The sequence below is a fragment of the Primulina eburnea genome, chromosome 12, assembly GCF_022965805.1.
Source record: "Primulina eburnea isolate SZY01 chromosome 12, ASM2296580v1, whole genome shotgun sequence".
NCBI lineage: Eukaryota > Viridiplantae > Streptophyta > Magnoliopsida > Lamiales > Gesneriaceae > Primulina > Primulina eburnea.
The window spans coordinates 29,393,739-29,409,157 of NC_133112.1; the positions used below are offsets into that span (position 1 = coordinate 29,393,739).

The window sequence follows — 15,419 nt, forward strand, 5'->3', positions numbered from 1 at the left end:
GCCCAATTCTCGCTTGGGTTTTTAACAGCCGACTCCCTTTCAAATTCAAATCCACAAACCTTGCCCCTCTTTCGTCTTCTCCCTCGGCGCTTCAATATTCGCTCCTCGCTGCGCTAAAATTCCTCCCGCTCGTTCTCTGCCGCCAAATACCCGTTGTTGCCTGAAGATTCAACCATGGTTCAAGGTTCTTCTCCGGCGTGTTCATCCGAACCGAGTGCTGTGGACGCCTCTTCTGTCTCGGCCGTCCCTTCTGCCTCACCATCCGCCGCGTTCGCTGTTCCTGCCGCGGTGGCCGAGGATTTATCATTGGTCCGAGGTTCTTCTCCATTGCCTCTCCCTGACCCCAGCGCCGCAGGTTCGTCTTCTTCTCACGCCAATGTCTCCGTCTCGGCCGCTGGTTTTAGCCCATTCACTGCCACTGGTCTCAACCCATTCTCTGCCGCTTCCGGGTTATCCATGGGTGCCACTCGAGCTTTGGCCAACCGTCTACCGCTATGGGTAATCCCTTAGTCCTTCTTCAATTGCATTTAGTATTTCTTGATTCCTTGAATATTGTTTGTGTTCTTGATTGACTTGCAATTCTATTCCATGATTTGTATGCTTTGGTATCCTAGAAACCAAAGGATGGACAACAGGTTTATCTGTATAATTGGGCTAACTCTTTTGATGCCAGGTTTCTGTGGGGAATTATGGATTTTGTATTATTAGGCCATTCATTAGCCTTTGCTTTGTAGGTGCGGTAAAGTGGCCATTATTTAGCCATGTGCTATACATTAGTAGCAATTGATTTTTTCTGAATATCTCTTGCGTTTATGCAATGGTTTTTGACCCCAATCAATCTATCGACCCCGACTTTGTTTCTGTGGTGGCCCCTATTGATGTTGAAAAAGATAGGTATGTGTTGTATTTGTCCTAAGGAAGTGTGGGGAATTGATTTGTTCATGTCTTATTGTTTTACAGGTTGCCAGCTGCAACGTCATCCCCACCTCTGACTGCTCTTAATAATCCAACCCCATCTTCGGTAAAAGTTGTCCCATCTGCATCAGTTACCATACCAGCATCGATTCTTACCTTGATGACGAATATTCCCGTGATTCACTCTTCTATGGCATCTGGTATGTCCTTGGCTCATAATTCATTTGTTGGATAAAGATGTTTAAGATACCAACGAACTTCGTGTAGGTGTACCAGTGGTTAATCAACTTTCACTCGGTTCTGGGATCTCTCACCCATTTGTGGTTTCTGCTAAGGCTGGGTATGGGCCGTTTTTATGCATGATTGTCTGTTTTCTTCTTGTATTGTAGCGTTCTTATCTATCTGTTATTCGGATTGCAGGACCAAAGCTGCGAATTTCCTTGCCTCTGCTACTATTGGACCTATCCGACATCCTTCATATCTAGCCAATAAATTCCCCCCATCCCCATCGGTCCATCAATTGTTCTTCCCCTTGCCTTCGCTACACCCTAGGGATTTGTTGCTCTCCCGACCTTTACTCCCTCATAGCGAACCATCTCAATTCAAGTCATGGCCACGGGTTCCTGATGGTTGGATTGAATGTATAGACCGTTTGGAACCCCACTTTCGACGGCAGTGGCGCCATCAGGCTTTATGGCCACTGGTCATGGTTTCTAAGGTGAAGATAACCAGACAGTCCATTCTATTCGATTGCATCCTTAGGTTCTGGTCCCCTTCCTGTAATGTCTTCATCCTTCCTTTTGGCCCATTATCCATAACCCTTTATGACATATCCTTGCTCTTCGGGTTGCCTGTTTTGGGGGCGGATTCCCTTTATTTCATCAATGACTCTGCCGCTCCTACTTTGGCCCATACTCGCTACTGTTATCCATCTGATAGGGCTATGGTCAAAGAGTGGTTCTCTCATCCCGGTATCCCCTCTGAAGTTGAGCACACCATGTTCCTTTGGTTGTTGATCTACCAATATATATTTTTTCCTTCGTCTGGCAAACTTTTTTCTGAATATTTACCCTTGGCGTGTTCTCTCAGTACGGGTAAGGTTTATAATTTGGCAACCATGTTGTTGTGGTCTGTATACCGTGGGTTGAATCAATGTGTGCGTCACGACCCCATTTCCAAATTGGGAGGGATATCATGGTTCCTGTAGATATGGCATTTTCCTATTTTCCCGGTGTGATAGATTTCCCCGCTGGTCCCCAGACCATGCTGCGTACCACGTCATTAATGGGGAGCCGTTTGACCTTGTCTGCCCCCGCCTTGATGCAGTATTTGCAGCATCTGAAATTAGAGTCTTTTAATCTACCATCGCGACCCAATGTCTCCTGCCTAACACAGTCTCTCTGGGTTGGAGCTTTTCCAGATTTCCATGATCGCTCCCCGGACCACGTTGCTGCCTTACTATTGACCCAGTACATTCATCAGAGGTTGCTGGTGGTGGATTGTTCCTCCACTCGTCCACCCTACAATGACACGTCAAGCTGGTCTTTTGAATTTTACAATCCGTCCTTGTTTGCATATCAGTTTTGGTTGTCACCGACGATCCCTCAGGCTACTTTATCTTTCCCGGTGGACCTGACTAATTGCTTCTGAAGTGGCCTCTAGAAGACTTTCCAAGGCCACTGTGCAGCTCCTCTCTACCCTGACACAGAGATTTCTCGGGTCCATAGTGCAGCTAGATCATAAGACGACTGAGCCATTTGTTGCTTGGTGGAGGTCTCGATACCTCAATCTTATTCCCTCAGTGATATACCACCCTGGTATTGTTTTGCATCTCCACTTACTTGCATTATGTTTACACAGTTCTTTTGTCTTTAATATTTATCATTCCAACATTGTTTTTGGTGCTTCTTGCAGGTACTCGCAAGCGAGGCTTTACTCCTGACGAGGACACTCTTGTTGCTATTAAGCTCCCGAAAATGAACACCCAAGGGGATTTGAAACTCAATCCAGGTTCGGACGTCGTGTCACAGAGACCCACCTCTTCAAAAACTAAAGATGTTCCTAAGGTTTCCCCAACAAGAAAAGTTGCACCTATATTTCAGACAGTGGGTTGGCGATATCATACTAGTCATTCCACTAAACTGATTTCGGGCCCTAGCAACACTTTTGATGATCTAATTATCCTTGGTGAAGATGATCCACATCCCGCGCAGCCAAGTCACAAGGATTCTAGCATCGAAGTCTCTGACAACAATGAAGCTCTTGACACTGATCTCAGCTTAGCAACATCTGGACAGGGAGCTCCCCAAGCTGGAATTTCTGGTGTCAAACTCGATGGGGATCCTGGTGATTCTGGGAAACGAGCCAATGACTTATTGGCTGAGGATGAAACATTTGTCTTCCGGGAGTTCCCTTCTACTGTGTCTTTTAGCCAAAGTCCTCCTAGCTCACTGCCTACTGTAGCCACTCCCTCCATGGAAATTTCTTTCGACTATTTTTCTGTCCGGTATGTTTTCATTACTACTCATGCCTGACTTTAACTTTATTTATTCGACAGGATCTTACATCTCGTAGGGCGCGACTCGGTCTCATTGGCGAGCCGGAAAGCCAATTTGATCTGAGCTTCTCAGATAGCATTTCCTCTGCGACTTCTACTCTTGAGAGATGTGCCCCATCCATCGAATCCCTTGCTCATGCCAAGATGGCGGTTCGAAATTTCTTTGGTCTTGGCTTGCACCAGCTCGGGAAGTCCCAGAGATTGGTCATGCTCTCATCCATATCCATTCTTAAGACTTCTCCAGAGTCCGCTACCTCGGAGTTCAGCATCCTTGATGGCCTTTTGACCATCTTTTCGCAGTCTGATGCGGTCTTTGCCACCAGCGTAGATATGATATCTCATCGCGCATCCTTCCAAAACAAGCGTGAGAAAAAAGAGGAGCTATACAAGCACGACAAAGAGCTTCGTGAGCAGATTGTTGCAGCAGCGGCTAATTATGACGCGGAGGAAGCTGAGGTGAAGAAGCTGGAGGAGTAGATTCAGAGGCGCCGAGCTAGGATGGTCACCTTGCTGGATGAAGCATGGATTTTGGAGGTTACTTTGTTGGGCAGCAGGAGAGATTCGCAAGCTATCGGTCAGCAACTCCTTAGTCTCAAGGATGACAATCAACTCTGGACCAGACGGCTTCAGGAGGCCGAGAGCACTTAGTCGGAGTGTCTAGCCAAGTGGGAGCAGCTTCGTGCCTTATTACCTTGATCTTGTTTTGCTTAGTTGATGGGCATGTATTAGTTTGAGACAGCTGCTTGTATTTTGTTTGATAGGCACATTTGTAGAAACTTTACTATCTTTTGCCCTATTTTAGGTTTGATTATTTGCCTTTACTGCCCTCATTTTGTTTGTTTATCTTGTGTACAAAGATGCGTTTATTCTCAGCAGGTAATGAAGGATTACAAACTGGCCATGGGTTGGCCTTATTTCCTTGGTATTTTCGATATTCCAGCCTCAGTGTCTTTTGAAACTTAGGTACTTCTCAACTCTTATGTGCTATTACGTGCTCTTATATGCTGCATCAACTCAAGACAACTCCCTCGTCCTTTACATCACACATTGCACTTCAGTCGGACCCCTTTCCCGCATACACGTATATGCATTTGCACTTCAGTCGGAACCCTTTCCCGCATACACGTATATGCATTTGCACTTCAGTCGGACTCCTTTCCTGCATACACGTATATGCATTTGCACTTCAGTCGGACCCCTTTCCACATACACGGTTACTTAGTTTTCTTGCATGCGGTGATTCCGCCTTTGATTTGTTGACTGTTGGTTTGGTGTTGTGGTTGTTGGGTGATGAATGGGGAATGAAGGTGGCTTTGTATGTGATGTTGTGTATTGGATGTTGGGAAGGAGTTTCTATTCGTTCTTAATCCACTTAGCCCAACTTATTTCAATACCTTCAATCAAAACCATATGTTGGCTTAAAACTCCCCACTCGAGATTATTTCCTTCTTCATTCTCTATCGAAACATAATGGATCCAAAATGATAAAAGTAGGTTACTGGCCAACTTTTAATTGATCGTTCTCATTTTCGAACCATAACCAACAAATATTTACATTAGTGGCTCTACGGCCTACTTTAAATAAAATCATACAACATGAACATGAAGCTAGAACATACAAAAATGGCCGGTTAGCCTATTTTTCTTCTAAAGTCAACTTCTGAGCCCTCTTGGGGTTCGCATAACGCCCTTGTTCCCTTATGTTTTTCTTTTATTACTCGTTGTCCGCTTGGTGAGCTCAACTCCCCGCTCAGTGTGTTTCTTTCCTGCCATATTCTAAGTGGCCTTAAGGCCTACTTCATGGGTCTGTCACTGCACATGCAAACAACCAATTTTATAATGGCGATATGGTCTGCTTCACCATCCCTAATGAAACAAAGGGCCTTCAAAATAATGAGTGAAAGTAGCTTACTGTCCCACTTTCTCCGATCAATTTTATTGTTCAATCATAAACAACAGATATTTATTTCAGTGGCCCTAAGGCATACATCACATGACATCTTGAAATAAGGAACTTAATATATACAAAAGTGGCCCCGAAGGCCAACTCCCCAATGAAGAAGGCCAACTCCCTACTGAATATTAGCCTTCGTGTTTGCTTCACTCGCAAGCTTTTCCTACTTCTTTCCTCATACTTGGAAAATACGGCTTGAGATACTTGTCGTTTATGCATTTTTTGTGTGGATGGCCATCTAAGCTTGATAGTCAATATGCATTTCCGTCTAACACCTTATGTACCTTGAATGGTCCCTCCCAGTTGGGAGACCATTTGCCCAGATCCCTATCCTGTGTCCTAGCGGTAGTATAGCCTTCCACAATATTTCTCCTTCATGGAAACTTTTCTTTTTAATTCTTTTGTTGTAGATTCTCGCCACTTTCTGTTTCTGTAACAGCAAAGCATTGTACGCTTGGATTCTCAGCTCATCCAGTTCTTTTAACTCCATGATCATTGCTTCATTATAGTGCTCAAGAGAAAGTTCATTTTGCTTTGCCACTCGCATTGATGGCACATTAATCTCCAGTGGGAGCACTGCATCATGGCCAAAGGTAAGGGAAAAAGTGCTCACTCCATTGGCAGTCCTCTTGGATGTTCTATACGCCCACAAAGTTTCTGATAATAGCATTGGCCAATCCCTGGGATTCTCCTCCATCATCTTTGTAGAATATTTATCAACACTTTATTTGATGCTTCGGCTTGCCTGTTGGACTGTGGGTAATGAGGGGATGAGTTTATCAATTTTCCATAGTCTTCTGTAAATTCCCTCATATCTGAGCATGTGAACATAGTTCACTGATCCGTGGTCAATGACTCTGGAATTCCAAATCTATGAATAATAATATTCTCTTTCACAAAGTTAATGACATCCACTTGCTTCGCTTTCTTCAAAGGCACTGCTTCTACCCATTTGGTGAAAAAATCTGTAGCCATAAGGATGAACGAGTGGCCTTTAGATGATGAGTGGTAGATTTTCCCTATTAATTCCATGGCCCAGCCCTTGAATGGCCATGGTTTGACAATGCTGTTGAGCTCATCCGTCGGAATTCTTTGGATGTTCTCTTGTCTCTGACATGGCCGACATCCCCTAGCATATTTGATGCAATCTTTCAGGATGGATGGCCAATAGTAGCCATACATCCTTATCAACCATCTTATCTTTATTACAGATTGATGCGCTCCACACACTCTCTCATGAAATTTCTTCATGATCTCCAAAGCTTCTGGGAAGCCTATACATCTGAGGAGCAAACCATCTAACCCTTTCCTGTACAAATATCCCTCCATTAAAACGTAATTAAGAGCTCTCATTTTTAAACCATGTGGAATATCTCTCCCGATTGATTCTAGCACCATTTTCATGGCATCCCTCCAGTCACCAGCTAAGTTTATATCCAAGTTGAGCGTGTCTACCTGAATCCCTCTTTGCTGAATTGAAGGGTGGTTTTTCTTCTGAATCAACACTAGCATGTGTATAAGTTCTGGAGACATCTTCAAGCCCAAAGAAACCTGTGCCAACTCGTCTGCCTCCCAATTTCTTGTCTTGGAACGTGTACTAATGACACTTCCTCGAAATCATCTAGAAGTTGGGATGCCGCGGTATAGTACGGAGCCAAGGATAAACTTGTGCATTTGAACTCCCCTAACAGCTGTTTGAGTACCAGCTGAGAATCCCCTGATATTAATAATTCTCTTGCCCCTAAATCTTTCAGAATTTCCAATCCAATAACCAATGCTTCGTATTCCGCTTGATTGTTGGTGCATGGGAAATCCAAATTAAAGGATAGAGTGGTTTTCACACCTCTTGGGGAGGTGATCACAATACCAGCTCCAGCTGCTGTTTCTGTACTTGATCCATCGAACTTCAACTCCCAGGGTTGAACTCCCACTCCACTAACTGGAAAAACAATTTGCTCTCCAATAAACTCATCAAGTGACGGGTGGTCAGCTAAAAAATCGGCTATAGCTTGGCCTTTTACTGACTTTTGGTGGTAGTAGGTCAATGTAAACTCGGCCAATGCTAAAGACCATTTACCAATCCGCCCAGAGAGGATGGGTCTATTAAGCATATATTTAATCAAATCGGTTTTAGCCACCACAAACACACTTGATTGAATCAAATAATGTCTCAACTTAGTACAAGCATAATACAGTGAAAGCATAGCTTCTCAATTACAGAATATTTTACCTCTACTGGAGTGAGGAATCTACTCAAATAATAGATGGCTTGCTTATTTCTTTCGTGATTATTTTTAACTAGTAAACATCCAATTGATTCATGAGCAGCAGAGATGTATAATTTAAGGGGCATTCCACACCTGGGAGGCATAAGAACATGTGGGTTAGATAAATATCTCTTGATCACATCAAAAGCTTTCTGATGCGACTCTTCCCATTTGAACTACCCGCTATCTTTGAGCTTCAAAAGCTGTGGAAACTCCTTTGTCTTCCGTGCAAGGTTAGAAATAAAACGCCTCAAGTAATTCACTTGCCCAAGAAAGCGTTGCAACTCTTTCTTGTTTCTAGGCGGATTTTCTTCCATAATAGCTTTGGCTTTGTTTTTATCCACTTCAACTCCCCTCTGATGTACAAGAAATCCCAAAAAGTTTCCCGCTTTCACACCAAAGGCACATTTCAATGTATTTAACTTTAACTCATGTTGCCTCATTCATTGGAAGCTTTTCCTCAAATGTTCAATGTGATCAGCAGCTTGTTTGGATTTCACAACAATATCGTCTTTATACACTTCAATATGATGTCCTATCATATCATGAAAGATCGAGTTCATAGCCCTTTGATACGTGGCTCCTGCGTTTTTTAGCCCGAATGGCATAACAAGCCATTCAAACGTACCAACAGCTCCTGGGCATCTGAATTCGGTTTTGTGAGTGTCAGCTTCTGCTATTTTAATCTGATTGTAACCTGAGAATCCGTCCATGAAAGATAACAACTCATTCCTAGCCACTGAATCAATCAACATATCAGGTATTGGCATCACATATACATCTTTGGGAGTTGCACAGTTCAAGTCTCGGAAGTCAATGCATATTCTGACCTTGCCGTTCTTTTTCATGACTGGCACAATGTTCGAAAGCCATTTGGTATATCTGATTGGTTTTATAAACTTGACCTTTAACAATTTCTCGTCTTCTTCTTTCACTTTCAGCTCGACTTCTTTTGACATGCGACGAGATGGCTGCTGAAATGGTTTGAAACCTTCTTTGAGTAGAAGTCGGTGCTCTACCAATTTTCGGTCCAACCCTGGCATGTCATCATAACTCCATGCAAAACAATTTTTGTATTCCTTCAACATGCTGATCAAGTCTTGCTTCAACTGCTCTTCCAGTAGCTTACTCATATTTACTACTTTTGGATTCTCAAGCTCCCCCAAGTTAATCTCTTCCAATGGGTCTTGAACTTCGTGTTGGCCATCTTCCATTTGAGATGACGCGATCAACAACTCATCGACTTGGAGATCATCCTCTTCGTATTCTTCTTCTTGGACAACTTCATTTCCATAAGTGTCCCATGCTTCCACTTCCTTTAGTTTGTCCAGTACTTGCTGCACATATGCCTTCCATATATAGGTTGCAGCTACCTCCTGTTCTTTTTTGTTCAAATCAATCATCAATCTCCTCAATCAGCGGCTGAATTATCGGCCTAGACGGCACAATAACAGTAGGTTTGAAGATTCTTTCCAACACCGAGCTTGGAGTTGGTGTTTGCATGTACAGTGGATTTTCTTTCTTTCTATTGCTACGGATTTTGATGGGCCCAAAATCCCCATTGTAATATCTAGCCTCAACTGCACTTGCACTTGTTTTAAAGGGATGTCCATCCGCTTCTACGACCTCCACGTCATCCCTTTTCCAAAATAACAACAGCTGGTGCATTGAGGATGGTATGAACTGGTTTGCATGGATCCAATCTCTGCCTAACAACGCTTGGAAGTTGGCGGAGGAGTTTATCACGAAAAATGCACATAACGATGACATACTCCCCACAGTAACATCAGCTGGGAATACCCCAATGGTCTTGGTGGTTTCCCCTGTAAATGCAGCAACCAAAACTTCCGAAGGAATCAAGTATTCTTCATTTTTGCCCAGACTTTTCAACATTCTTACTGGAAGAACATTCACAGCTGAGCCATTGTCAATCAAGACCCTAGACACTGGTTTCCCATTGACATGGGCCTTGATGTACAACGGCCTGATGTGCTTGGTCATGGCCGGTGTAGGCTTCTCAAGTATTACCTGTTGGGGCTTATTTGGGTGGCCCACCTTGATAATCACTCTTGAACTCCCTTCAGGGAGTTTATTTGCATGCTCTTTTTTTTGCACTGATTCTTGGGGCATCAACTCCCCATCCTCTTCTTCCATCATTTTAAATCTCTCGGGTAGTAAAACCACTCCTGTGGCACAGTCCACGGTGATGTGAAATTCTCCAACGCAAAAATTAATTGTTTTTCTTGCTTGATCATCCTCATCGCTTAACAAATCATCATCATCTTCCACAAACTTATCCTCAGTAGCCGATCTTCCAAACTTAGATTTACTCCCAACTGGCTCCCTGGAGACTGGAACATCAATTGTGGATTCATTTCTCAACTTAGCGGACTCCTCTCTTCATGCAATAGCTCTTTCTCTCAACAGTCGTCTCTTTTGTGTCCTAGTCGGTGGCCTAGGGAAATTTTTGTGTTGGACCACTCTCCAAGAATCACTGAACTCCCCTCTGGCTGGAAGGACGTATCTCGGCTTTTTTCTCTTGCTCTCAATCATTTTTCCTTTTGAGATTTCATATGCACGCCACTCTATGCACTAATCAGCTGATACTTTCCTGGTTTCCACCTTTCGTGACTCAACTCTACGTATGTTTCTCCTGTCCAAGTATCTCTGGTGTTGATCACGAGATGATTCCCCTATGAACTTTTGATTCTCAAGCACTGGTCTTTCAAGGAAATGTTGGTTCCTCGGCCGATAGGTCGCGGATTCACCAACATTTCTGGGGAAACGCTGTTGAACTGTTCGTATTCGATCGGCACTATGTCTTCCATGAGCTTCAAACAATTGACCCTTTGGAATCCAGTATTTCTTAATTACTCGGTCTTTCACTGCAAATGATCGGCTTCTTTTCTCATTGAGAAGATCCCTCAAATATGTCACATTCACATTAACCAAAGCTACTGGGGGGAAAGGATCATCATCCACCGCCATTGACTCTTGTTTGTTAGGGAATTTCACAACTCCCTTGTTAATTCTATCCTGCAAAATGTTTTTGAACGCCCAACAAGACTTCGTAGCATGATTGTATGAGTTGTGGTACTTACAATACTCTCGTCCCTTCAGCTCTTCTGTAGGTGGCATCCTGTGATCAGCTGGAAATGTGATGAATTTTTCTTTTACCAAGAAATCGAAAACTTTCTCGGTCTTTGACACATCAAATGTATACTGCATGTCTTTGAGGAGTTGGGAACTGTTCTTCTTTTCAGGTTCTGCTGGCTTATTTTTTAGCAGAGGAACTGTGCAAGACCCATCTGATCGAATCTCTGCCAATGCCACGTCTTCCACCTCCTAATAATAAGACCCCATAGCAGTTTTTTTTTTGTATGACTCTTCCCGCAAGAGTTCTTCGTATTCAGCCACTTTGGCGGCTATCTCAAAGAAATCCCTGAACTCTATACCTTGGAATTTTTTCCTTAATTCAAAATCCAACCCCTTTTGTGCCATCTTCACGAACTCGGTCTCAGGTAGGAATACCTTGCACCTATTCTTTATCTTCTTGAACCTGTCTATGAAATATTCCACAGATTCTCCTTTCTTTTGAGTGACTCTGGATAAGTCGGCAATGCACACTTCTGGCTCTGTTCTATAGAATTGAATGTGAAATTGTCTTTCCATCTCTTGCCAACTCATCACTGAATTTCTGGGGAGTGAGGCATACCAAGCAAATGCAGTCCCAGTGAGGGAATTCGAGAATAGCCGCAACTTTAGATTGTTGAAATTATCCAAGTTGGCTCATTCCCCGCACTGGATTGTGAATCTGGCTATATGTTCCATGCTAGATTGGCCGTCCTCCCCACAGAATAGGTTGAATTATGAACTCTACAACCCCTTGGATATGGGTTATTCACGTTTATGTATTCTGGATAGGGTTTGTGGAATTCTGGGCGGCCAATCTGTTTCAAGGCCGGCCCATATAGCTCTTGAACAGCCTCTCTCACCATTTCTGGATCAATCCCGTGCATGTTCCGAGCGGGGAGTTGGTGATGGTAATAATTTGCTCCCCGAGCTTGAAACCCTGCATTTAAACCAAAATTACCTCCTGGGAAACCCCCGTCTACTCCTTGATAATCCATGTGTGACATATCTTCATACGCACCCGGTTGGTATAGAGGATTGGTCACGCTGTACACTTGAGTACTTGGTTGTTTCGAGCTCCCCATTCCATGAGCACGTGGATATGGCTGAGCCCTCCCTCCTAGGCTTTCTTCTCTCTTGTGAGGTGGTGTATACCTTCTTTCTGCCTGATTTGGGAGAGTAAACTCCGGGCGGCGAGGATCGCCAGCCCTTGAGTTTCCAACTCCCTGGTCGAATTCATGGACTTGGTTACTTCCCTGACCAGTCTCTTTGACAGTGGTATTTTGCTCCCCTCGGATAGACTGGTTCGATTTACTCGGTAGAGTCTTTAAAAAGTCAGACATGGCTTTAGATAATGCCACTGAGATTTCTTCAATCTTTATAGCATTCAATTCTTCCATCACCATGTTTGAAACTTGATCGTATGTAGTAGGAATCTACAGCAGATCTACTTCTTCAGCCTGTGTTTCAACAACAAGTTGCTCCGGCTGTTGAACCTGAGTTCCCTCTTAATTAGCCAGTGACTCCCCGCTCTCCTGAGTGACATTTTATTTTCTTCTTGGCGGCATAGTGAGGTCCCACCGGGCGTGCCAAAAATATGTTTGCACAATATTTGATTTTCGGGCGTGGCAAGTGCGAAAATACACCAATGTGTGTGAAAATGATAAAACTAACTTCTAAATATTCAAGAGACGTGAATTCTAACTTCGACCGTCAGTTATAGTCTCCTAAAACAAATGCAATGCCAAAATAAAGAAAACAATTATGAATCGATGCAAATAAACCCCTGACATAATTTTAAATTTACAAAACCGTAGGAATTCATCAAAGCTTGAAAAATATAATAAATTGTTGCTGAAATCTAAAATGAGAAGATATAAAATGCTAGAAATATACTGGAAAAACTTGAAGACTATTGCTTGAAGATTGAATTTTTAGCATAGAGTATTTTGCAGATTTTGTGCGTGTTGAGTTATGTTATTCTGTTGTGTTTGCCGATCTCTTTTCTTCTTAGCAACGGGCCGTTTCTCTCCACTCTCCCACGAACCACGTTCCCCTCTTTTCATGCCACGATCTCTATCTATCCATCCACGTTCTTCTATCTTTTTCGCGCTCAGTTTTCAATTGATAAGAATTATTCCGTTATGAGCTTGTATAATTTAATTGGACTTCTAATTTAATTGGGCTTGTAATTAAATTATTTTTAGCCCAAACAATATTATCTAAATATAATTGATGATATAATAGTATATGAAATACAATGAATCTCAATGACATATGAGATCCATATAGCCAATTCCATTTAGTGGAAGAGTGTTGTTGTCAATAGGGGTGTTCATCGGTCGGTTCGGTTCGGTTTTCGATTTTTATTTCGGTTTTTTTGGTTTTCGGTTTTACAAATATATAATCCGATATCCGAACCATTTTTCTTCGGTTCGGTTCGGTTCGGTTTTCTACCGAAATGGTTCGGTTATTTCGGTCGGTTATTTCGGTTTTGATACAATTATTTAAATTAACAATATAAATATATTATAAAATATAATATGTTATATTTTTAAATGATTTCTTAGTAAAATATTTAAATATAAAGTGCAAATGAATTACATAAACAATAATCATCTAAGTATTATTCAAAATAATTCTTCATTCACTAATATAATCTCAATAAATAATATAAAATAAAAATAACATTATTACTTTAATTAAATTTCGGTCTTTTCGGTCGGTTCGGTTTTGACATTTATAATCCGAAACCGAACCAAATTAATTTCGGTTTTAACATTTATATCCGAATTATAAAATTCGGTTTTCGGTTCGATTTAGTGTTCGGTTTTTTCGGTTTGGATTTTCGGTTTATTCGGTTTTATCCGAAGTTTGAACACCCCTAGTGGTCAATGTACTCATCAAATGAGATTTTGAGTTTGTATTTTATTATATTTTATTACTGAAAACAGATAATTGTTTTATGAGGAGGGATATTTTGGGGTGATGATTTAGTGTATTTATGGGATAAACTTTAATTTTTTAAGAAAATTTTGTATATAATTAAAAGAAAAGAAAAGGTGTGACACTTTTTTTAGTCGACCAAATGAACTAAAAAAAAAAATCCAAGAATGCAATTGTCGAGAATATTATGTTAAGATTTGACTTTTCAAGTTGAATAATTTTTTATTATCAAAAAATAAAATGACCCACCGACTCTTCCACGCCTGCAGCTTATGAACGAATGTCTGTACAGGTGAGAATCATTTTCTGAATCTATTAAAATTTTCGGTCACTTTTTTCTTTAAACAAAACTTTAAAAAAAAAACAACCATTTTAAGAAAGAAGAAATTTCACAGAAGTCGAAATATAAAGAGATTATTATTTTTTTGTGCCCTCAGATATTTCTATTTACCTTTTTATTTGAGTTTAATTAACCTGATCTCATGGATGTAATTTTGAAAAGAAATTTGCAAAATATTATTTAATATTTAAAATTTTGAACTGGAATATCATAAAATAATACAAGAACAATAAATAAATTGAAACTAAGACTAGGTAACCAAATTCCACATGTCAATCACTGTCGGATTAATTAATTTTAAGGGACCCCCAATATTTATAGCTTATTATTTAGGTTTTGATTTTTTAATAATTAATTCTTCTGTCTTTGCACGCAAAGATGGAGCAAAGCATTAAACATGGACCAAAATTAAAGGGAATTTTGGACTTTTGGTTATGTATTCGGAGACACTCTCTTTCCTAACAATTCATACAAACCATTTAAATTGAATAAAACTACCAATACTATCTCCATCACAAATATATAATCTTGTTTCTCTTTTCACATAGATTAATAAATTAATTGAAAATATAATCATACAAACAATTTTACCCTTGTTTAATGAATGCTAATGTAAATGATTTGTTATCTTTCAATATCAAGATCCCAAATTAAATAGATGTATATTAAGAAAAGAATAGAAGAAATATAGCTATACGAGATATATGTATGTATATATGAGTTTATATTTTATTATACTCCCTCCGTCCCATTTATGTAAGTCAACTTTTCTTTTTGTTTGTCCCATATATATAGCAAAAACTTGTGTATCACACGGATCATATTTTGTGAGATGGATCTCTTACTTGAGTCATTCATGAAAAATATTACTTTTTATGCTAAGAGTGTTATTTTTTATTGTTAATATCGGTAGGGTAGATCCATCTCACAGATAAAAATTCGTGAGACCGTCTCACAAGAGATCTACTCAACTCATATATATACATACATATATCTCGTGGTTTAAATATAAATGTAGGTTATTTTCATAATTTTACACTTCTTAATCCCATATACTTTTCGTATGTGTAAATATTATTATTATTATTATTGACTTTGCATATTTTACAAGTTCACAAGGTGGCACATGATTCCACAAGCGGGGATGCGGGATACAACGGGCGGAGTAAATTGATTTAATTTTTCTCCGAAAGTCAAATAATAGGCATATTTTTTAATGGATCTTACAAGCGAACTGCGTATAAGAAAAATAGAGGAAACAAATTCAAAAATCTTACGTACAAGAAATGAAAATTCTCTTTCAAATTA

At 40.7% G+C, this 15,419-nt stretch overlaps 2 protein-coding genes across 2 annotated transcripts; both read right to left on the reverse strand.

The window, feature by feature from the left end:
• Nucleotides 1-5,265: 5,265 nt before the first annotated feature.
• LOC140806760 (uncharacterized) lies at nt 5,266-6,126 on the reverse strand. Its single transcript, XM_073163297.1, has 2 exons — nt 5,711-6,126; nt 5,266-5,338 (listed from the first exon to the last, which is right to left on the reverse strand). The coding sequence occupies exons 1-2, from the start codon at nt 6,124-6,126 to the stop codon at nt 5,266-5,268; spliced, it is 489 nt and encodes a 162-aa protein (XP_073019398.1).
• Nucleotides 6,127-8,136: 2,010 nt separating this feature from the next.
• Nucleotides 8,137-10,246, reverse strand: LOC140806761 (uncharacterized). The gene is made up of 3 exons (XM_073163298.1): nt 10,189-10,246; nt 9,146-10,044; nt 8,137-9,069 (listed from the first exon to the last, which is right to left on the reverse strand). The coding sequence occupies exons 1-3, from the start codon at nt 10,244-10,246 to the stop codon at nt 8,137-8,139; spliced, it is 1,890 nt and encodes a 629-aa protein (XP_073019399.1).
• Nucleotides 10,247-15,419: the final 5,173 nt, after the last annotated feature.